The sequence below is a fragment of the Microtus pennsylvanicus genome, chromosome 9, assembly GCF_037038515.1.
Source record: "Microtus pennsylvanicus isolate mMicPen1 chromosome 9, mMicPen1.hap1, whole genome shotgun sequence".
Classification (NCBI taxonomy): Eukaryota; Metazoa; Chordata; class Mammalia; order Rodentia; family Cricetidae; genus Microtus; species Microtus pennsylvanicus.
This window is the reverse complement of record NC_134587.1, coordinates 44,656,718-44,678,533: the sequence shown is the minus strand read 5'-3', so window position 1 is coordinate 44,678,533 and position 21,816 is coordinate 44,656,718. Positions and strand designations below refer to the sequence as shown.

Sequence of the window (21,816 nt, the reverse complement as noted above, 5' to 3'; positions counted from 1 at the left end):
TGTGGCAATCCAATTGGGGGTGAGGTTCCAGGCTAGGTTTATTGTGGTAGTAGGAATGCTTTGTGTGTGTGTGTGCACATACGTGTGTTTCTTGAATTGGAATGAACGGGAGTCTGGGTTGCTGGTCTCTGTGTTGTCTCCTGTCGGTGACCTTCACCTGGGTCATTTTGCCCCTGGAGGTGATGGGAATTTTAAAGGGCCACTGAGTGGGATAGATGTGACTAAGGGGAAGAACCAGGCAGTAAAGCACCTGGCAGCAGCCTGGTGCACAGTGACACTTTATTGTTGTTGTTAGACCTGTGTGGGGGACACAAGTCCCTGGCTTGGAGCCGTTTTCGGGCCTAGGCTGTCTGCCCTTCTCCTCTACCCCGGAGGGGAAGTCTGCAGTGCCTGGTGACCTGGGAGGCATGCTCAGGAGCGCAGCAGCCATCTCAGCGCCCCTGGTGTGGCCGCTCTGGGAAAGGAAGGCCGGAGCCTCGCTCACCCTCACCCGGTGTTTGCACCAGACTGTAAGTGCCCTGCATAGCTCTCCACCACGTTCCTGGCTGGGGGTCCTGGGAGCTGGCTTGGTCCTGCCTGTAAAGCCGAGCATGCGCCTGCTCTTTCAGGAGCCTTCCCGGGCGAGCTGTCCTGTCATCTCCCCTGGTCCTGCCTATAAAGCTGTGCATGCGCCTGCTCTTCCAGGAGCCGAGCTGTCCTGTCACCACCCCTGGGCCTGCTTCTCTCATCTGGGGCTCAGCTTTGCATGGACACTCGGTTTGTCAGCTGCTGCCTGCCCTCCATTATCCCAGCACCCAGCCTAGCTGATAGCACACAGTAGGCACACAGCACATCTTGGTTGGCTGACTGTGTTGTGCAGAGCTTGAGAACAGCACTGCTCTCCGATCTCAGTACCGACAGCCATTCGCAAAGACACCCTCTTGAGTCCCCAAGTTTGTGGAATTCCAATGAATTTTTTCATCTTCTCAAACCCATTCAACTCCACTCATTTCTGTTCATCTGTAAGTTTGTGCCCTTGTCCCCTGCATCTTCCACACCTCCCCACCCCAGCCTAGGTTCCCTCAGGCCAGCCTCTGTCCCCTAACACCCGCACTATCAGGCCTCCTCAGTCTGACACATCACCCATGTTCTCTCTCTCTCTGCTACATCCTAGTCCATACATGTGTGTGGCTTTATGCCCTTGTCAACAGGGAGAGGTTCCGCTCCTATATATGGCTTGGGAAAACGCCAATAAATCAGAACTTTAAGTTATAGACAGACTCGATGTGAAGAATGCACTGTGAAGGATGCACTTGTTAGAATCAATGAAAAACAAACAAACAAAAGAGCCCGAAATAAGACAGTCAAGGCCCGAGAGACGGCACATCAGCTGAAGGTACCTACCACCAATCCTGATGACTGGACTTTGATGCCTGGGGCTCACATCGTAGGAACTAAGAATTGACTCCCACAGGTTGTCCTCTGACCTCCGCACACATGCTATAACGTGTGTGCCCCCCCCCCAAAATAAACTATAATTGTAAAAAATACTAAGCCAGGTATGGTGGCACACACTTTTAGTCCCAGCACTCAGGAGGCAGAGGCAGGTAGATCTCTGTGAGTTCAAGGCCTGCCTGGTCTACAAGAGCTAGTTCCAGAATAGCTAGGGCTGTTACGTAGAAACCCCTGTCTCAAAAAAAAAAAAAAGAAAAAAGAAAAGAAAAACAAAAAAACAGAACAACAACAAAAAAATCTAAACCCCAGTCAATCAAATAATGTGATCTCTGTATGAAATAGAAAACCAGATATAAACTGGGAAATAGAAAAGCAAAAAGAATGAGCTGGGGGCAGAGCCAGAGTCCCCATGAGAAAGGCTCTGTGAGCCCCTCAGCAACTCCCTTCCCGCAGCTTCATCCCTACCCACGTGTAATGGCAGAACCGAACATGCGTTCACAGATACATGCATATTAGGGGATTCTTAGTTTTTTATTATTTTTAAAGACATGGTGTCCTGTGGCACGGGCTGGCCTCAAACTCACTACTTCCCCCGCTGACAAACTAGGATGACAGGTCCCAGCCACCACGCTTGGTTTTGCAGTGTTGGGGAACACACCCAGGGCCTCCTGCCCTCGGGGTTTTGGAATTGGTATATTGTATCACTAACATTCTTCTAAATTATGGCTGTCTCCTACATTTTTCAATTGTAAAAATAAAATATTTAGCTGGACATAGTGGTTCACATCTGTGATTCCAGCTCTCGGGAGGCTGAGGCTAGAGGATTGCTGTGAGTTCAAGGCCAGCATGAACTTCTTTACAAATTCCAGGCCAGCCAGAACTACAAAGTGAGACCCTGTCTCAGAACACAGTAGCAACAAGAACAATAAAATATATAGCCAAACATGATGGTCCATACCTATAATCCCAGTACCTACCTGGGAGAGTGAGGCTCTCAAGTCTGAGTCAGCCTGGACTATCAAGTAAGAATCCTGTCTCAAAAAAAAAAAATCAAAGAAAATTTGTTTTATAAAATTTGAAAAAATATGCCAGACTGTGGTGGTGCACGCCTTCAATCCCAGCAGAAGCAGGCAGATCTCTGTGAGTTCAAGGCCAGCCTGGTCCATCCACAGAGTGAGTTCCAGGAGAGGCAGGACTACACAGGGAAACCCTGTCTCGAAAAACAAAAAAAAAAATTGAAAAATCTGGGAGGCAGAGGCAGGTGGGCCTCTGAGTTCAAGGCTAGCCCTGTCTACAGACTAGCCTGGGCTACATAGTGAGAACTTGTCTCAAATAAATTAAATAAATAAATTGAAAAGCAATAATTACAAAGAAGAAAAATTCAAATGTCTGCTAGCCAACATAAAGAAAATCAGCCCTGACATTTGATTGTGCTGAGGTCGTCTCCTTAGGAACACGCTCTTGTCAGCTCCGTGCTCAACACTGTGAGCACCAGCCCCAGTGACACCGTTCAGGAGTCAGTGGAGGGCAGGGCACAGGGCTGCCGTGATGCCATGTGCCAGGCCCCAACTCGTTCCCATCCCCACGAGGCTCAGGCTGCTGGGAAACCTTACACACCACACATGGCCTGAGGCTTCTCTGGGGCAGGGCCTGGTGCCAAGATTATTGCCACAACCGCTGTGACAGGATAGCGTTAGCTTCTCCTCTGAGCCCCTGTGTGCCTCGTGTCTTCATGTGCTGTGCACAGATGAGCAGGTCACCTCTGGCGGCTGCTGTGGGAACTTAGCAGATCCTGACCCACAGTCATGATTTTCTACTGGTCACAATGGGTAGCCTTCAAGCGTGGGAGTGACCTAGCATCACTCCCTCCTGGGCCTGAGTGAGCAACACCCTCCCCAGAGTTGGAAGTCTCGGCCAGTTTGTTGTGTGACCTTGAGCAGAGCACACTACTCCCTATGCCCAAGGAAAGCTCTCGTCTGCTCAGGGAACCCAGCCCAATCGTCCTAAGTGTATGTACAAGCCTAGGTGACCCTTGCCGATACGAGGGACCATTGTTGCTGGTACCACCATTCTCTCCTTCTTACATTCCTCTTCCTCAGCCCCTTGGGAGTCACTTGTAACCTGGCCATCACGGCTGCATCTCAGGACACGCAGAGTCAGCACTGGTGCACCCCCCCCTCACAGAGCCCCCCCCCCCCCCGCACCCCAGTGTGTGGGAGAGGATGGAAGTGTGATGAAGCCCTGCAGGAAGCCAGCCAGAGTAGGCTGGGAGAGCAGGTTCCAGTGAGCCTGGCTTCCTGAGCCTGGGGGGGCTCCACCCAGTCCAGAAAAGCAGAGGGTGGGGCTGGAACCTTAAAGCCACTGTCTGGGGTTGCTCCCACGCCACACAAGATTCTCACAGTGGACTTCCCTTCTCTCTCTCCAGCTCATCATGGCCAAACAACTGCAGGCTCGAAGGCTGAATGGAATCGATCACAACCCCTGGTGAGCTGGCGGGATGGGACGGGGTCTGGGTGTCCAGGATGATGGGTAGTGACCACCACAGCATGGGAGAGATAGCAGGCTAGCCTCAAGTCTCAGCCTTCCCCTGCGTGGCTGCGGTGCTGAGCAAGAGACACACTGGTTCAAAATGGAGATGATTTTACCTCCTTGAAGGGCCTTGTGAACTAGCAACAGTGCTCCAAATCGGGCACCGGGCCATGGCTCCCACGGGTGGTAACTGATCCCCCGCTCCGTACCTATGGCTTCTGCACCCTGGGATTCAACCAATTGGAGACCAAAATCATTTTTTAAAAAAATGCATCTTGTGATTGGCAAGATGGTTCACAGCGGGTATGAGTGCCTGTGGCATATGCCAGGGTACCTGGATTCAGATCCTAGCACTCATATTTCTAAAATGCTGGGCATGGCCATGCCTGTCTGTAACCCTAGTGCTGTGGGAAACAAAGACGGGAGGGTTGTTAAGGCTTGCTGTCGAGTGCCCTAACTCCAGGTTCAGTAAGAGATCTTATCTCAAGGGAATAGGAACGAGTCATAGATCAAAACACTTGCCCACCTCCTCTGGGCTCCACATGTATGTCCATGAGTACATTCAACAAAAATACACACATACACACATGTTTACACACATACATACACAGAAAAGGAAAGACACCCCTACAGAACGTGTAAAGACGGTTCCTCTTGCCCTCGGTCACTGAGCAATGCGGTGAAGTAGCTGTTTACATGGCATGTATGGTGACTGGAAGCTAGTCATCTAGAGATGAGGTGTACAGGAAGGGCTGGGATGGACCTCACTACTCCAGTGTCTGTGTAGTGTGTTCAAGGCTCTGAATTTCATGCCCAGCATGGGGAAAAAAAGAAAAGGATGTGGGAAGGAGGCTTAGATCATATGTAAATGCTATGGTAAGAGACTTATATGCGATTGGTGGCGCATATCTTTAATCCCAGCACTCAGGAGGCAGAGGCCAGCCTGGTCTACAGAGCGAGTTCCAGGACAGGCTCCAAAGCTATAAAGAGAAATATTGTCTCGAAAAGAGAGAGAGACAGATACAGAGAGAAAGATTTGATTTGGGCCAATTTGGATACCCTGGATGGAGGGAGGTCTGAAACCCATTTCTCCACAAATATTAAAGGCCAGCCTTCATTTTATTTCTTTTTTTTTTTTTTTTTTTTTTTTTTTGGTTTTTCGAGACAGGGTTTCTCTGTGGCTTTGGAGCCTGTCCTGGAACTAGCTCTGTAGACCAGGCTGGTCTCGAACTCACAGAGATCCGCCTGCCTCTGCCTCCCGAGTGCTGGGATTAAAGGCGTGCGCCACCATCGCCCGGCTTCATTTTATTTCACAGGTGCTTTGAAATGAGATAAGTTAAGAAAGTATGATACAGAGGCTGGGGAGATGATGGCTCCATGGTTAGGTGTTTGCCATGCAAGCATGAGGACCAGGGTTCAGATCCCAGGAACCCATGTAAATGTCTGGTAAACAGGGCTCCTTGGCTGTAATTCCAGCCTTGAAAGACAGAGATAAGGGAATCCAGAGCAAACTGGCTAGCAAGACTAGCCCTATTGGCAAGTTACGGCTTCCCTGAGAGAGCCGGTCTCATTGAATCAGGAGGAGGAACAACAGAGTCTGATGCTCAACTTCAATATCATTCCCTCACCTGCACACACACACCCACACATGCAGACGTGCATATACACATGTGCACACCACGCACATACACATGGCAATGGGAAAAGAGAAGAAAGGATGATGCAAGCCAATATTTCCGCCTCGGTGCTAGGGGTGGGACCCAGGGCCCCATGCTAGTGTTCTAATACACTTAGATATGGAAGGATTGTGTGTGTTTGTGTGTTGTTATCACTGTTACAGTAAATGCAGTGGGAAGTTATTCAAAGGAGCTTTTTCTCTTCTCCCTGTGCACATTAAGCCAGGTGCATGGACAGAGCTGTATACTTAAAAAATTACAGAGGTGAATAAGAGAGCTCTCTAGAGGAACAGAACTGTAGAATGAACACACACTCACACACACACACACACACACACACACACACACTTTATTAGAATGGCTTATAGGCTCTGGTCCAGTCCAAGAATCCAGTAGTTTTTTTAGTCCATGAGGCTGGATGTCTTCAGTATACACCAGAATCCCAAAGAAGTAGACAGTAATGTAGTGAGGGAATGGATTTGCCAATGAGAGCAAGAGCAAACAGGCAAAGAGCAAAAGCTTGCTTCTATGTCCTTTCTATAGGCTGCCTATGCGGTGGGTGTGCCCCAGATTAAGGGTGGCTCTTCCCATCTCCAAAGACCCAGATTAAAAGTGGGTCTTCCTATTTCAAATGGTCTAATTAAGGAAAAATCCCTCACAGGGGTGCCCAGCCACTTGGGTTTTAGTTAATTCCAGACATAGCCAAGTTGACAACCAAGAATGGCCCTTACAGTGCAGAAGCACACACACACACACACACACACACACACACACACACACACACACAGAGAGAGAGAGAGAGAGAGAGAGAGAGAGAGAGAGAGAGAGAGAGAGAGAGAGCGAGCAGTGCACAGGACCCAGTGTCCTCTACTGACCTCACCAGCTTATTATGAAGGCCATTACCAAGATGCAAAGGAGGAGCCTGGCACTGGCTGACACTCAGTTCTGTGTCGTCCTCGGAGTGGCCCAGAGCACAGTGAGTCAAACAGGCCACCAGGAGGTGATGTGAGCCAAGTGTTTCACACTGTGCTGGGGACAGGTACACCACAAGCTAGGAAATCCCTCTGGGGCCTCTGAGTCACCTGTCACCACATCCCGTCCAACAGGTGCCTCTACAGTGTAAGGGCGGCTGGGGTGTGGCTTGGGGTGGAGCTTTGCCTGGCTTGCTCTCCAAGGGGAAGGAATGGCAGAGTGAGAGTTAGGGTCAGATAGGACAGGCTGGAGCATGTGACACCCTAGAGTCTCCTACTTGTCATTCACATGGTTTTAGATATAAATGTTTCTTACCATGGGTCATGGTCAAAGTTTGAAGTCTCCTGGGCTGAGTCATATCATTGGTCCAGGGCCTGACCGTCTTAAAATATGGGACTCGCACAGGTGGGGGTAGGGTGTGTTGTCGGTCTTTCTAGAGTCGTCCCATGCATGTTCACCCTGCCCTGCAAACAGGCAGAAGTATTCCTGGGAGGTGACCTGGGGCTGACTCTCTGTTTGTTGCCAGGGTGGAGTTTATCAGACTGGCCAAAGAATATGATGTCGTGAACTTGGGCCAGGGCTTCCCCGACTTCTCACCTCCGGACTTTGCTGTGCAAGCTTTCCAACAGGCCACCAGTGGGGACTTCATGCTCAACCAGTACACCATGGCATTTGTGAGTCTCCCGCATCTCCCGAAGGCCCTGGAGAACAGGCACTAACAGCACATAGGTGTGAAGGCTCATGGGGCACAACCCAGTGGGTTGGGTTCAGCATCCTTCAGTTACTGAGAGTCCCCTATGTACTGTACCTCAGATCTCAGTGTGGAAGGCAGATCGGGAAACCCTTTATGACCACAGCATCTGGTCCAGGGAGGGGAAGCTTCTAGAAGGAGGTGATGCTTCAGCCAACTCCTGAAAGACGGGCTGCTGCTTGCATTAGACTAAATCCCATCTGTTCTGTAAGGACCACACAATATACATAGTTGCCAACACTGGAGTGGAAGAATGCCTTTGGCAGGGACTGGGGTTTCGAGACAGGGTTTCTCTGTGTGGCGGTTCTGGGTGGAACTCACTCTGTAGACCAGGCTGGTGTATTTGGATTTTTCTTTGGGCCACAAACCAGCTCCCAAATAAAGACAGAGGCTTATTATTGAATAATAAATAATTATTGTTGAATGCTTGGTCTTAGCTTAGGCTTGTCCATTAGCTCTTTTAACTTATTTTTTAAAGGTTTATTTATTTATTATGTATACAGTGTTCTGCCTGTATGTATTCCTGCAAGCCAGAAGAGGGCGCCAGATCTCATTACAGATAGTTGTGAGTTACAATGAGGGTGCTGGGAATTGAACTCAGGAACACTGGAAGAGCAGCCAGTGCTCTTAGCCTCTGAGCCATCGCTCCAGCCCCCCTCACACCTTTTAATGGCTATTTAGTTCTATTCCATTGCCCAGATGTTCCACATTAGTGGTTAACATTAGTGGACTGCTTTCCATATCTTTTATAAATGTTACCGTTTTATCTTTTTTTTTTTTTTGTGGTTTTTCGAGACACGGTTTCTCTGTGGTTTTGGAGCCTGTCCTGGAACTAGCTCTTGTAGACCAGGCTGGCCTTGAACTCACAGAGATCCACCTGCCTCTGACTCCCGAGTGCTGGGATTAAAGGCTTGCGCCACCACCGCCCGGCCGTTTTATCTTTAAAAGTGTGTATTTCTCCAAGATATATTCTTTTTATCTATTTTTGTTACTTTTAATTGTGTGTTTGTCTGTATATGGGTATGTGCACATGGGTGCCGGTACCCCGAAAGGCCAGAGGTGGCAGATTGCCCAGGAGCTGGAGGTACAAGTGGTTGTGATCTGCCTTGTGTGATTGCTGGGAATTGAACCCAGGTCCTCTGAAAGAGCAAGGACCTCTTAACCACTGAGCCATTTCTCCAGCCCCTTAAGATAAACTTTCAGGTAAAATCAATGACTTGAAAATCAGACGTGGTGGCGCATGCCTTTGATCCCAGCATCCAAGAAGCAGAGGCAGAGTCTGTGAGTTTGAGGCCACTCTGGTCTACATAAGGAATTCCAGGCCAGCCAGCTCCACCTAGTGAGACTATGTCTAAAAACATTAATGAAGGCTGTATACAGTTAAACGTGGTTAACATGTCTTGGTAAACTGCCAGAAAGTTAGGGTTGCTCATTGGCATCCTACCAAGAGGCGCTCAAAGAAATCCAGAAGGTTCTTTGCATAAACCAAAAGCCACTAACAATGAAGATGAGGATGGCTTCCACTGGTGGCTGAGTATTTGTGTGTGATACACAGGCCCTGGGTCTGATTGCCAGCAGAGGCGGGGACAGGCTGTTTTGTGACCCATGAGCCCCGTGTTTCTGTGGGTGTTACCACTGTGCTCCCATGATGTCACTTCAGTGTCTCTAGGCTGTTTTGTTCTGGTTAATTCTTTACAGACACGGTGCTCTTTCCATATGCAGCACCATGCTCAGCTTTACCTGCCTGTTCATTCTTACATCGGGAGGCACATAAGTTACTGACTCAAGTTCTAGTCTCTCTGTTAGCCACTTGGCTTTGCCTTGAATGTTTTGTGTATGTCTTCACCCTCTCTCAATGGTTCCTGCCTGCCGACACAGTGTGCCCACCTGACTGCTGACACCGTGTGCACACCTGACTGCTCATACCGTGTACCCACCTTACTGCTCATACCGTGTGCTCACCTGACTGCTCACACCTTGTGCGCACCTGACTGCTCACACCTTGTGCGCACCTGACTGCTCACACCTTTTGCCTACCTGACTGCTCACACCGTATGCCCACCTGACTGCTCTCACTGTGCCCACCTGACTGCTGACACCGTGTGCACACCTGACTGCTCACACTGTGCCCACCTGACTGCTCACACCATGTGCCCACCTGACTGCTCACACTGTGCCCACCTGACTGCTCACACCGTGTGCACACCTGACTGCTGACACCGTGTACCCACCTGCCTGCTCACACCGTGTGCACACCTGACTGCTCACACCGTGTGCACACCTGACTGCTCACACCGTGTGCACACCTGACTGCTCACACTGTGCCCACCTGACTGCTCACACTGTGCCCACCTGACTGCTCACACCATGTGCACACCTGACTGCTCACACCGGGTGCACACCTGACTGCTCACACTGTGCACACCTGACTGCTCACACCATGTGCACACCTGACTGCTCACACCGGGTGCACACCTGACTGCTCACACCGTGTGCACACCTAACTGTTCTAACTGCCTGCCTGCCCCATGCTTCTACCTCCAAGTCTAATTAGGATATTATTCCTAACTGTGCACCGTAGGCACCAAGTCAGTTGGCCTGTATCAGAGCTCAGAGGGAGAAGTAGTGTAGACAGACTTTTACCAGCTCACAAATAACAACATGGAGATTTATCATTAATTATAGAAGCTTGGCCTTAGCTTAGGCTTGTTCCTAACTAGTTCTTATAACTTAAATTAGCCTATATTTTTTTAAAATGTATTTATGTATACAATATTTTGTCTGCATGCATGCCTGCAGGCCAGATCTCATTACTGTGAGCCACCATGTGGTTGCTGGGAATTGAACTCAGGACCTCTGGAAGAGCAGTCAGTGCTCTCAACTGCTGAGCCGTCTCTCCAGCCCTTAGCCTATATTTTTTCATCTACGTTCTTCCATGTGCTCATTACCTTGCATCCCTTTTGCCTACCCTACTTCCTTCACATCTGACTGGCAACTCCTGCCTAGCTGTTGGCCATTCAGCTTTTTATTAAACCAGTCACAGTGACACAGCCTCACACAGTGTAAAGGAACATTCCACAACATTTCCCCATTTCCATCTAAATAAAAAGAAAAGTTTTAAGTATAGCATATGAAAACTATAAACAATAAGAATAATAATCAGGTAAGAATTTATAACATCCACTTCATTTGTATTTGGCAAACTGAGAGAAAATATTCCACTATGAATCCTATCTTGGTGAATCCAAAGTTTTGTACCTAATTTACCCTCTATCACAACTAAAGAAACTATAACTGTCCAGTCTTCAACTCCATCAAAGACCCCAGAAGGATATAATACTACCTAGATCACAGGAAGTGCAGAGCAGACACCTTCCCAATCTAAGAAGTGACAGCAACATCTGATTGCTCAGATAATCACCAAAAGTTCCTCTACAATGTTTCCATGTCCATCTTTGGCCTACAGGCCTTTCTGTAAAGCAGGAATTGTGAAGGACTGTCCTGCTTGTCTTGGCAAAGTTCAGCAGTCGCCTTCTTTTGTGTCCCATTTGTCCAGGTTGGACTGCATACTGTCAGAAGTTGAGGCAAGGACAGTTTCTTACCCAAATGATGAGCTTTTGCCACAAAGAAAGCAAACTTCATATGGAGGGTGCTCATTATCCACTTTTTGAAGTAGATTAGTGCTACCAGGAGCAGACGTGTCTTACTGTCACAAAAAGCCTTATATTATTATAACATTTTAAATGCTATATTCTGCAGGTCTTTGAAATGTTTGAAGATCACTTATCTAAAATATATCTCTGTATGACCTTGAAAACATACCTAACATGACTATTAGCTTGATGGTTATAGATGACTAACATTCAACCTATATCTTTTTATTATCCTAAATAGTTTTTGAGAATAAAATTTTTATATTAAATTTTTAAATGATCTGGATAGGTATAATACCTTAAGCACATATAGAAACATATATACAATATAACCAAATAATCTTAAATTTGTGTCAATATACAAAAATCTATACCAATGTAAAGTATTTGAGACTAGTAGTTGATTTTTGAGTTTGAGATTCAATAATCTACCCTGTGATCTTATTTTTTTTTTTTTTTTGGTTTTTCGAGACAGGGTTTCTCTGTGGCTTTTGGCGCCTGTCCTGGAACTAGCTCTGTAGACCAGGCTGGTCTCGAACTCACAGAGATCCACCTACCTCTGCCTCCCGAGTGCTGGGATTAAAGGCGTGCGCCACCATCGCCCGGCTGATCTTATTATTTCTATATCATACTCCCCCTTTTTTCCCTTCTAATATCAGCTTTTTGTTTGTTTTTGTTTCTGGGGTTTTTTTTGTTTGTTTGTTTGTTTTGTTTTTGTTTTTGTTTGGTTGGTTTTTATTTTTTTTGAGACAGGGTTTCTCTGTGTAGCCTTGGCTGTCCTGGAACTAGCTCTTGTAGACCAGGTTGGCTTCAAACTCACAAAGATCCACCTGCCTCTGTTGCAGATTCCTCAGAGTTCCAGAGCAGATTCAAGGCTACTGACTGAGATGGTCCAGGATTTTCAGGGGGTCTCCCCTATCAAAGCTGATCTCTTATCAACCTTGAATGAATCCACAACCTTTCATTTTCTGTGGAAACAAAATTATAGCCTCTTCTCCAATGCAACATATTATTTGACTTTCATTTTGAAGTTAAGACATTTTTTAAAAATATTTATTTATTATGTATACAATATTCTGTCTGTGTGTCTGCCTGTAGGCCAGAAGAGGGCACCAGATCTCATTTCAGATGGTTGTGAGCCACCATGTGGTTGCTGGGACTTGAACTCAGGACCTTTGGAAAAGCAGGCAATGCTCTTAACTGCTGAGCCATCTCTCCAGCCCCCAAGTTAAGATATTTTTAAAATATATAGGTTAATTTAATTTAGCAGTTTCCATAATCCAATGTTTTTCACCAGCTATTGTTCATTCATCAGTAATCAAAAAATTTAGTCAACAAGACTAAATACAAGAGATCCAGACTCTGTGTATTTCTCATTTTTACATGGCTTATCCTTTTTATATTATTTTATTCTCTATTTAAAGACTTCATCTTTAAATATTTATTTATGAACTATTTTTTCTATGACTGTCTCTATCCATTTTATCTTCTTTTTTGAGCCTATGCACATTTTTAAACACACTGTAACCTGTGTGGAGGTTTTTCCATCTGGATCTGTCTTTACTGTGCATCTGCAGCATCCTCTGACTGCATGAGGCAAATCCTTCTTCGTTTTTTGTTTTTTTCAAGACAGGGTTTCTCTGTAGCTTTGGTGCCTGTCCTGGAACTAGCTCTTGTAGACCAGGCTGGCCTTAAACTCACAGAGATCCCTCTGCCTCTGCCTCCGGAGTGCTGGGATTAAAGGCGTGCGCCACCACCCAGCCTATAAGGCAAATCTTAAACTGCTAAATCAGCTACCATGTGGCTCAGCTTAGTGCATGGCACCGGCAGCTGGCTCCATCCTGCAGTCATGTCTCTGTACGCCATCGAGGGTCCTGATCACCAGGAAGCTGCATTTGACTCCATGTCCCAAACTTCTTTTTAAAGCTCTCTCGGGCCTCATGTGGACATATGTGGCTGGACATTGAGTGCCATATATAAACAGATCTTTGGGGGGGGGCTGCCAGCTCACAAATAATAACATGAAGACTTATTATTAATTATAAAAGCTCAGCCTTAGCTTAGGCTTGTGCCTAACTAGTTCTTATTACTTAAATTAACCCATATTTTTAAATCTAATTTTTCCATACACTTGTTACCTCACCTCCGTTTTGCCCATCCTGCTTCCCCCACATTTGGCTAGCGACTCCTCCTTTCTCTCTCCCAGATGTCTCTGTCCCTAGAAGTCCCACCTAACCTCTTTCTACCTAGTTAATGGCCGTTCAGCTCTTTATTAAACCAGTCATGATGACACATCTTCACATAGTGTTCAGGAATATTCCACAACAAAGTAGGGACCTGTAAAATGTCTCCATGGTAAAAATACTTGCCACCAAGCCTGATAACATGGTCCCTGGATCCCACATGGTAGAAGGAGAGAGCCAACTAAATGTTGTCCTCTGACCTCCTGTGGTACCTGTGGGCACGCGCGCACGCACTAGCACACACACATACACACACAAAAATTTTTTTTTAATATTTTGTTTTTATTTATTTATTTTAAATATTTATTTATTTTTATTATGCATACAATATTCTGTCTGTATGTCTGCAGGCCAGAAGAGGGCACCAGACCTCATTACAGATGGTTGTGAGCCACCATGTGGTTGCCAGAAATTGAACTCAGGACCTTTGGAAGAGCAGGCAATGCTCCTAACCACTGAGCCATCTCTCCAGCCCCCACACAAAAATTTTTGCTTGAGGCAGGGTCTCTCTGTGTAGCCCTGGCTGCTCTATAACTCACTGTGTATACCAGGCTGGCCTCAAAATCACAGAGATCTGCCTGCCTCTGCCTTCCAAGTGCTGGGATTAAAGTCGTGCGCCGCTGCTGCCCCACCACCACCTGGCAAATTTTGTTTTGTTTTGTTTTGTTTTGTTTTGTTTTGTTTTGTTTTGTTTGAGACAGGGTTTCTCCCATTTACTGCCTTGACTGTCCTGGAACTCACTTTGTAAACCAGGCTGACCTTGAACTCACAGAGATTAGACTGCCTCTGCGCCCCAAGCCTTGGGATTAAAGGTGTGCACCACCACCGCCAGGCAATTTTTTTAAGGAAAAGAAAAAGGCTATTCCTGCATACCATTTTCTAATACCTTGGGCAAGAGACAGCTTGTTTCTTGGGGATTCTCTTTTGTAATGAACCCAAATAAATAATCTGTGGCTCCAGGGCTGCTAGAGGGGGGTCAGGTAGGCACAAATGTACCTTATAGTCACACAGGGAAGTGTGAGGTTCCTGCTGCCCTGTTATTCTCTTGTCCCTACATCCCAGCTCTGGGCAGGACTCCTTAGCCGAGGCTGTTGGAGGAGATGAGACATTCAGCCCAAGAAGGCGGATTTTGCTAGAAGGTTCTAGATGGCCTGGGTGCAGCTGAGCTGGGAGTCTTGGCTGATCCTGGGTGCTGTCCTGGCAGGGTTACCCACCGCTGACAAAGATCCTGGCAAGTTTCTTTGGCAAGCTGCTGGGACAGGAGCTGGACCCACTCAAGAACGTGCTGGTGACAGTGGGTGCCTATGGGGCCTTGTTCACAGCCTTCCAGGCCTTGGTGGACGAAGGAGATGAGGTGAGAGGTGAAACCTAACGGGGAGGGCTGAGCGCTAGCCCAGGACAGTGCTGACCCCAGCTAATCTGACTGTTGAACCAGGTCATCATCATCGAGCCTGCCTTTGATTGTTATGAACCCATGACTCTCATGGCTGGAGGTCGGCCTGTGTTTGTGTCCCTGAAGCCGGTAAGGGATTCTTGGTGGTTATGGGCTGGTCAAGGCTGGTAAGCAATGCTGGGTAGTTATGGATGAAGATAGGAGATGGGCTAGATCCTGAGACACGGGAGAAGGGAAGGGAGTCTTCAGAGATGAGAGGGTGTGGAGGTAGAACCCAGAGCAGAAAGGAGAGAGATGGAGGCAGATATATCGGGACAGGCGCTGCTGTCAGGAAAGCAGCTCCTGCTGCCTCTCCCCTTCCTCTTGCAGAGCCCTGCTGCTAAGGGACAATTGGAATCCAGCAATGACTGGCAACTGGATCCCACAGAACTGGCCAGCAAGTTCACACCTCGTACCAAGGCCCTGGTCCTCAACACACCCAACAACCCTCTGGGAAAGGTACCAAGGGTCCATCCAGAGACCTCCTCAAGCTGAGTTTTCCTCCTTGTGTGAAGTGGGAGGGCTGTATGCCTTGAACTCTGAGGACCCAACCCTCCCAGAGATGTGAAGGCCTAGGTGCGTGGGCTGAGCACCTCACCACTTCCTGGTGGCTTTGGAACAGTGTCTTTACCTCCCTGTCCAGGGGGATCCAGAGATAACCGATCCCACAGGGCCAGTATTGCCGAGCTGGTCAAAGGGATGATCCAGAGAAGCCCCAGGACCTGGTCTGGTCTCGCACTCTACCTCTAGGCAGGCTCTGCACTTGGGGATAGTCCCAGTTGCACACCTGTGACCTTGGCTCCCACAGGTGTTCTCTAAGAAGGAGCTGGAGTTGGTGGCTGACCTGTGCCAGCAGCATGATGTCCTGTGCATCTCTGACGAGGTCTACCAGTGGCTGGTCTATGACGGGCACCAGCATGTCAGCATCGGTGAGCGGGGCCTGGACACCTGAGCAGGGCTTGAGCCCAATGGGAGCAGCCTAGGCCTGGTGATGAGGACCCAGGGCTGTGCACCTGTGCACTGCTGTGACCATGGGCAAGGATGTCCCCTCCTGAGGTCTGGGGAATGTAGTAGCATCTGCTTCCTGAGGCTCTCAGGAGCAGGCGATGGAATGGTTCCATCAGCAGCTTAGAGGGTACCAGTCCTCAGTTAAAAGGCTGTGCTTGTCCCTGGGGCCTCCCATACCTTCCCCATTTCAGCATTTGCTCTTCTTGGCCTCGGGCAGCCAGCCTCCCTGGCATGTGGGAACGGACCCTGACCATCGGCAGTGCAGGCAAAAGCTTCAGTGCCACCGGCTGGAAGGTAAGTGTGGTCCCTAGGCAGAGGGCAGCAGCGGGAGGATTAAGAAAGGCTCCTCTGACGAGGCCCTCACTGACTGTGTCCCGTCCAGGTGGGCTGGGTCATGGGTCCAGATCGGATCCTGAAGCACCTGCGGACTGTGCACCAGAACTCTATCTTCCACTGTCCCACCCAGGCCCAGGTGAGAAGGGTATGAAAACCTGTGGTGGGGAAGGCGACAGGGACCGATGGCAGCTGACCTGGCCTCTCATCTGCCCTGTCAAGGCCGCAGTAGCCCAGTGCTTTGAACGGGAGCAGCAACACTTCGGACAACCCAGCAGTTACTTCTTGCAGCTCCCGCAGACCATGAAGCCAAACAGAGACCACATGATCCGCAGCCTGCAATCAGTGGGCCTCAAGCCCTTGATCCCCCAGGGCAGCTACTTCCTCATTGCAGACATCTCGGACTTCAGTGAGTGGCACTGGCCATGTCACCCAGGATCTGGGGAGACACCAAAGTTGGCCGGGACTCAGCAGGACCTCTTCTGTTGCCCCAGAGAGCAAGATGCCCGACTTGCCTGGTGCTGAGGATGAGCCCTACGACAGACGCTTTGCCAAGTGGATGATCAAAACCAAGGTAGGCGTCCGACCTTTGCGTGACTCCTGCTCCAGGGCTCACTGCACAGTTTCACCTGCACAAGGCAGCCGTGCTGGTTCCAGGAGCTCTTGCCCTTCTCTTAGCCTGGCTGTCTCTCCTATACCTGAGAATCCAGCCCGTTTGCTCTTATTGCCCTGCTCAGACCACTGCGGCTCAAACTTAGTTCTTCCCCAGCTCTGCCTGGGCACGCTGCACAGTCTCTCCTCTATTCTCTCTCCCCACACCCCGCACCCTGGGAGGAACCTAGTTGAATGCCCTGAGGACTCTCTCCTGGCCATTACATCAGGTGGAGGGGACACACTGAGCCCTTACTTCTTGCCCCCCCCCAAGCTGAGGTCTTGGGTCTCAAGACTATATGCAGACATGGCTTCCTCCTCCCCAGGGCCTGGTGGCAATCCCTGTCTCCATCTTCTTCAGTCAACCTCACCAGAAGGACTTTGACCACTACATCCGCTTCTGTTTTGTGAAGGTAAGAAAAGTCTGGGAGACCCTCGATGGGCCTGGCTAGCCACCGGGTAGGGTGAGAGAAGGCTCAGTGTGTGTCTTGCAGGATGAGGCCACACTTCAGGCAATGGACGAGAGGATACAGAAGTGGAAAAAGGAGCTCCAGCCCTGAGGTTCCTCAGCTGGGCCCTGTCTCAGGGATGCCCTGGAGGGCCCCGCTCTGTGACTGGACATACTCCCAGGAAAGAGGCCATTGACTTGGGGGTTTCGGCAATCTTTTCTCACAGTATCTGGACTGCTGTCTTGAATTGGGTCATGTTCTATTCCCCTGTAGGTTATTTTAGGGTCATAGTTGTTTCTGGCCTCCCTGCCTGGGACAGTAAAGGATGGAGTATCAGGTTGGAGCCCCAGCCTTAACTTAGCCCTGCCCAGTTCTCATGTGACCTCAAGATATTGCTTTGGGCTTGGTTGTTTTTGTTCCTAATAAAGTTGTTAAATTATTAAAGCCCTCAAGGCAGCCTCTCTCTTCCTCTGGACTGCCTGCTAAACCGTTTGGAAGGGACCCCAGAGAACCTCAGACCCCCACCTTCCCTATGAAGAGAGAGACAGGAGAGTGTGTCTGTGTGTGAACACTGGGAACCAGGAACTCATCTGAAGTCGCAGGGCTTGTACATGGCAACACAGACTTCCCAGACCCAGACTCTCTGCTGTGCTCCTCACCCTTGGAGGGTACACGCTGAAGGCTGGCTTAAGGTGTTTGTGTGTATGGATGGGGAAAGGGCCTTGGAGACATCTTCACAGGGATTCAAGAACTGCCTGGTGTGTGCACAGAGGTAGGAGGGGCATCTGAGACCAGCCCCACTGGTTTAGGCTTCCCTGCAACTCCAGCAGCCTGCTGAGGAGGCAGAGTGGGGGAGCCATCATGACCAGTGAGCGCTTGGCCAAAAGTGGACATGAGGTTTGATTTTGGTCGGGGGTTTTAGACAGGCCTGAAACTCCATTTGTAGACCAAGCTGCTTCAAGCTTGTCAACCTCCTGCCTCTGCTTCCAGAATACTGAGATTATGGCACATTCCACACCTGGCATAGAAGTGGGATTTGATCCCCAGTTGGATGTCTCACTAAAGCCGCTGTAGTCTTAAAGGCCCCAGAAGGCCATGCTAGGAGCCTGGTCATTGGTAGAGCAACCTCAGGACTTTCACTCACAGCTTTTCTTGAACCTAGAGAAATGATGGGGACATAAGGTTTAAGACCTTCAAAAAATGTTTTCTCATGAAACAGAATTCCTAAAACATGAAGTTTTGTGATACATAGGGGTGGTTTTGGCTAATCATAAGCGCTCCTTTGGACCTAGGGTCAGTGTAAGAGCTTCGAGGTCACCCCCTCCCCTCTTCTGTCCTCAGGGAATGGGGTGGGACTGGATTTTCAGCTCAATTACAAGGCCAATGATATTTTTCTTCTTGGAAGCTGCCAGGAGAGGTCAGTGTCACACTGTAGCCAAGGTTGGCTTCGAACTCATGGCAATCCTCCTGTTTCTGCCTCCTGAGTATTAGGATTTTAAACCTGAGCCATCAGTCCTGGCTTGATTTTGTGTTTTATTTTTTTGGCAGTGTTAAGGACTTGAATTCATGACTTTGCCCACGCTATCCCACTGAGCTACATTCCCAGACATAGCCAGTGATTGAATCAGATGTGCATAGGTAATAAACCTGTCAAAAGGCACATTTAGTTAAAGGGTTTAATTGGCTTTTATCTGCAGTTCTAGAATCAGATATAAGAGGGGAGGAGTTTGATGGGCCAGAGACATCTCAGTGGTTAAGAGCACTTGCTGCTCTAACAGAGGACATGGGGGTCAGTTCCCAGCACCCACATATAGCAGATCACAACCACTGTAATTCCAGATCCGAGGGACCCAGCGCTGTCTTCTGGGCTCTGTGAGCATTGCATACACGATTCTGGGGCTCACACCAGGGTCTCACACATGCTAGGCAATCATTAACTCTGAGCTGAGTCCCAGCCAAGAGTCGTCATTGGAACATGCTTGGTGTCAGAGAAAACATACGGTGTCTCCCTTTCAAGCCACACAATACTGCTGCTGATGCAGAGGGAGGATTGTGAACCAAATTCAACCTCAAGGGCTCAGGCTTGAAGCAGCTCTGCTACACCACATGGCAGGATGATAAAGTCTTGCATAGGGTAAACTCAGAATCCTTCATTTCAAACACTGCAACCAAGGCCAGGCAGGATGGCATGCGTTGTGAGTTCAAGGCCAACTCTGATACACGAGACTGTCTCAAAAACAGAAATCCAGTGTCGCGGCCGCCCTTGACCCACAAGGAATGACACGACCACTGGAGCTCTTCTCACTGCAGTTTATTCCAGGACTTTATTCACTTTCTCTATCTCTTCCCCTGTCTCCCCGGGCAAACCTCTCCCAGCCCTTAAGTAGGCATGGGCTGCCAATCCCAGATTGCCAGGTGGGCACTGCCCACGCATATGCAAGCAGCTGATGATCATTGTGTGATCATAGCATAGGTCAGGCCTTAGCCATCTCAGGAGTTGATTATATATCTCCATCAGGTGTGACACCACGCAGCTCACTACAGTTCCCCCTTTTGTTTTGTAAAGCCACAGGTAAGAGTAGAGGTCTGATCTCTGTTAAAAATGGAACATGTACTAGTGTTTGTCCAGGTGTCATCCACTCAGAGAACACTAGACCTGTCCGGTGCCTTTTTTACAGAGGTGGGAGCTAGACACCAACCCACGTGCAATCAGACGTGCTCTTCTTGAGGTTGATGTGTGCTTACCTCAAGTGCAGTGTGCAAGCCTCGTATCCTGTGCTCGCTTACACCTCTAGCCAAACTTGGGGAGACTGTCCTGTTTCAATGGCCGTGAAGGCCTGAATGATCATAACTGCATTGCGATGCTGTGAAACCCTTATGTGACAAATGCACCATAGGCATACCAGGGAGGCAAGCACCATTAAGCTTGCCAGGGCTCCTATCCCCGCCCACTCTTTCAGATGATCCATGGCTATGATGATCCAGGAGGATAGTCCTTCTGCCAGGCTGGTATCCATGCGTGTGGAATCTGCAGTCACAATCGCCACTCGCAGCTTTTCCAGTTGTTGTTCGAATTCACCAGACCAATTACCTAAAAGATATCTAGACAATTCTTTAGACAGATTAGCTGCATGAGTAAATTTTTCATATTGAATGCTGGTCACACACACAGCCCCAGATACTTCCATTCACAGCCAAGCTGAGCCAATTGCCACAGCTGCAGCTGTGCTTGCGGCAGCAGCAAAGGCAGTCAGAACTGGTAGCAGAGGGGCCAGCACAGAGGAGAGGAAGGGGAGGCAATCTTGCTTTCCCCTCCCTGGCTTTCCTCTGCCTGCTCCTGTCATTAGGAGTGGCTTTGCCATGACCCCAGGAGCAGTCAGAAACCACTGTTCCTTCAGCTGTCCCCTAAATAACATATCCCAGCTGCCATACTCCCCTGGCACATTCATTCTTGTCAGCTGAGTGCATGGAAGACACCTTCTCCCTCGTGCACCTCTTTGGCTTTCCTAGTAGCTCAGCTGATCCTGCTTCTGCTCTGAAAGGGCCCCCGCTTAAACCAAGTTTTAGAGAATTTGGGCATTGTCAATCTGTCTGGCTACTTCCTGCTGAGAGGGGACATTGCATTCTTACGGGTTTTTACTGCAATTTACTGCCATTTTCTAGCCGAGCTCGGACTTGGGTCGCGGCAGCAGGGGAGAGGCGAGACTCCACTTCCCCACCGAGCTGTAAGGTGGAGGTGTGGCGGGGCAGAGCGGCCGCCCCACACACACACCTGGGTCCAGGCCAGTTGCCCTGGGCTGGGACAGAGGTGTAGGCCAACAGATCTTATTGCTGCTGTGCTTCTATGCCCTGAGGCAGGTCCCGGGTGTTTGCAGCTTCGCAGACCCTCAGTGATGCTTGGCCTAGGAGCTGCCTGGAGCTCCTTGGCCTTGGAGCTGCAGCTGCTTACACTCCTCTGCAAACTCAGGAGGTCTCGGTAATTCAAACCACATGAATATAACTCCCTTCCTTAGCATACCTTGTTCAGTGGCAAAATTCAGATCTCTACCAGGCTTATCCCAGGATGACACATTAAGATTGCAAACCAAGAAGCAATTGTGTCACATTTAGCCAAAAACCTCTCCAATGCGCTCCGTAACAGCTCGTTAAGAGCCAGAAAAATCAGGTGTGATGTTGAAGCGCCCATTCTAAAATCCTATTCTTCCTTTTATTTTCATTTTAAACCGTCCACTTTGGTCGTGGCTATACTTTCCCGCTCTACCTTTTCTACAGGTGAGAGCATAAAACCTGCATGTATTGCAATTCCTCAATCTTACCTTGAGGATTATCCGGTGCACCCCCTGACTGCAGCAAGTTCTGGGCTCCACGGAGAGAGGTTTGGAGGTTCCCCGTACGCTTGTTCCCATACGGGCCACCACTTGTCGTGGCCACCCTTGACCCACAAGGAATGATGCGACCACCAGAGCTCTTCTCACCGCAGTTTATTCCAGGACTTTATTCACTTTCACTCTCTCTTCCCCTGTCTCCCCCGGGCAAACCTCTCCCAGCCCTTAAGTAGGCATGGGCTGCCAATCCCGGATTGCCAGGTGGGCACTGCCCATAGACCCACGCATATGCAAGCAGCTGATGATCATTGTGTGATCATAGCATAGGTCAGGCCTTAGCCATCTCAGGAGTTGATTATA

The 21,816-nt window shown here is 49.0% G+C and overlaps 1 protein-coding gene across 4 annotated transcripts in view; it reads left to right on the top strand.

Moving 5' to 3' along the window:
• Nucleotides 1-17,583, top strand: part of Kyat1 (kynurenine aminotransferase 1) — a 30,743-nt gene extending 13,160 nt beyond the window's left edge. The window contains exons 2-14 of one of the 4 annotated variants that reach the window (XM_075985689.1): nt 296-509; nt 3,860-3,918; nt 7,138-7,285; nt 14,463-14,612; nt 14,694-14,780; nt 15,021-15,149; nt 15,499-15,619; nt 15,916-15,992; nt 16,081-16,170; nt 16,254-16,440; nt 16,526-16,605; nt 17,009-17,095; nt 17,177-17,583. In XM_075985689.1, coding sequence (XP_075841804.1) covers nt 408-509; nt 3,860-3,918; nt 7,138-7,285; nt 14,463-14,612; nt 14,694-14,780; nt 15,021-15,149; nt 15,499-15,619; nt 15,916-15,992; nt 16,081-16,170; nt 16,254-16,440; nt 16,526-16,605; nt 17,009-17,095; nt 17,177-17,242 — 1,383 coding nt within the window. In that variant the 5' untranslated portion in view covers nt 296-407 and the 3' untranslated portion in view covers nt 17,243-17,583. Of the gene's footprint in view, nt 1-295; nt 510-1,256; nt 1,376-3,859; nt 3,919-7,137; nt 7,286-14,462; nt 14,613-14,693; nt 14,781-15,020; nt 15,150-15,498; nt 15,620-15,915; nt 15,993-16,080; nt 16,171-16,253; nt 16,441-16,525; nt 16,606-17,008; nt 17,096-17,176 lie in introns of those variants that run through there. The other 3 variants (XM_075985690.1, XM_075985692.1, XM_075985691.1) reach the window with 3 other exon arrangements.
• Nucleotides 17,584-21,816: the final 4,233 nt, after the last annotated feature.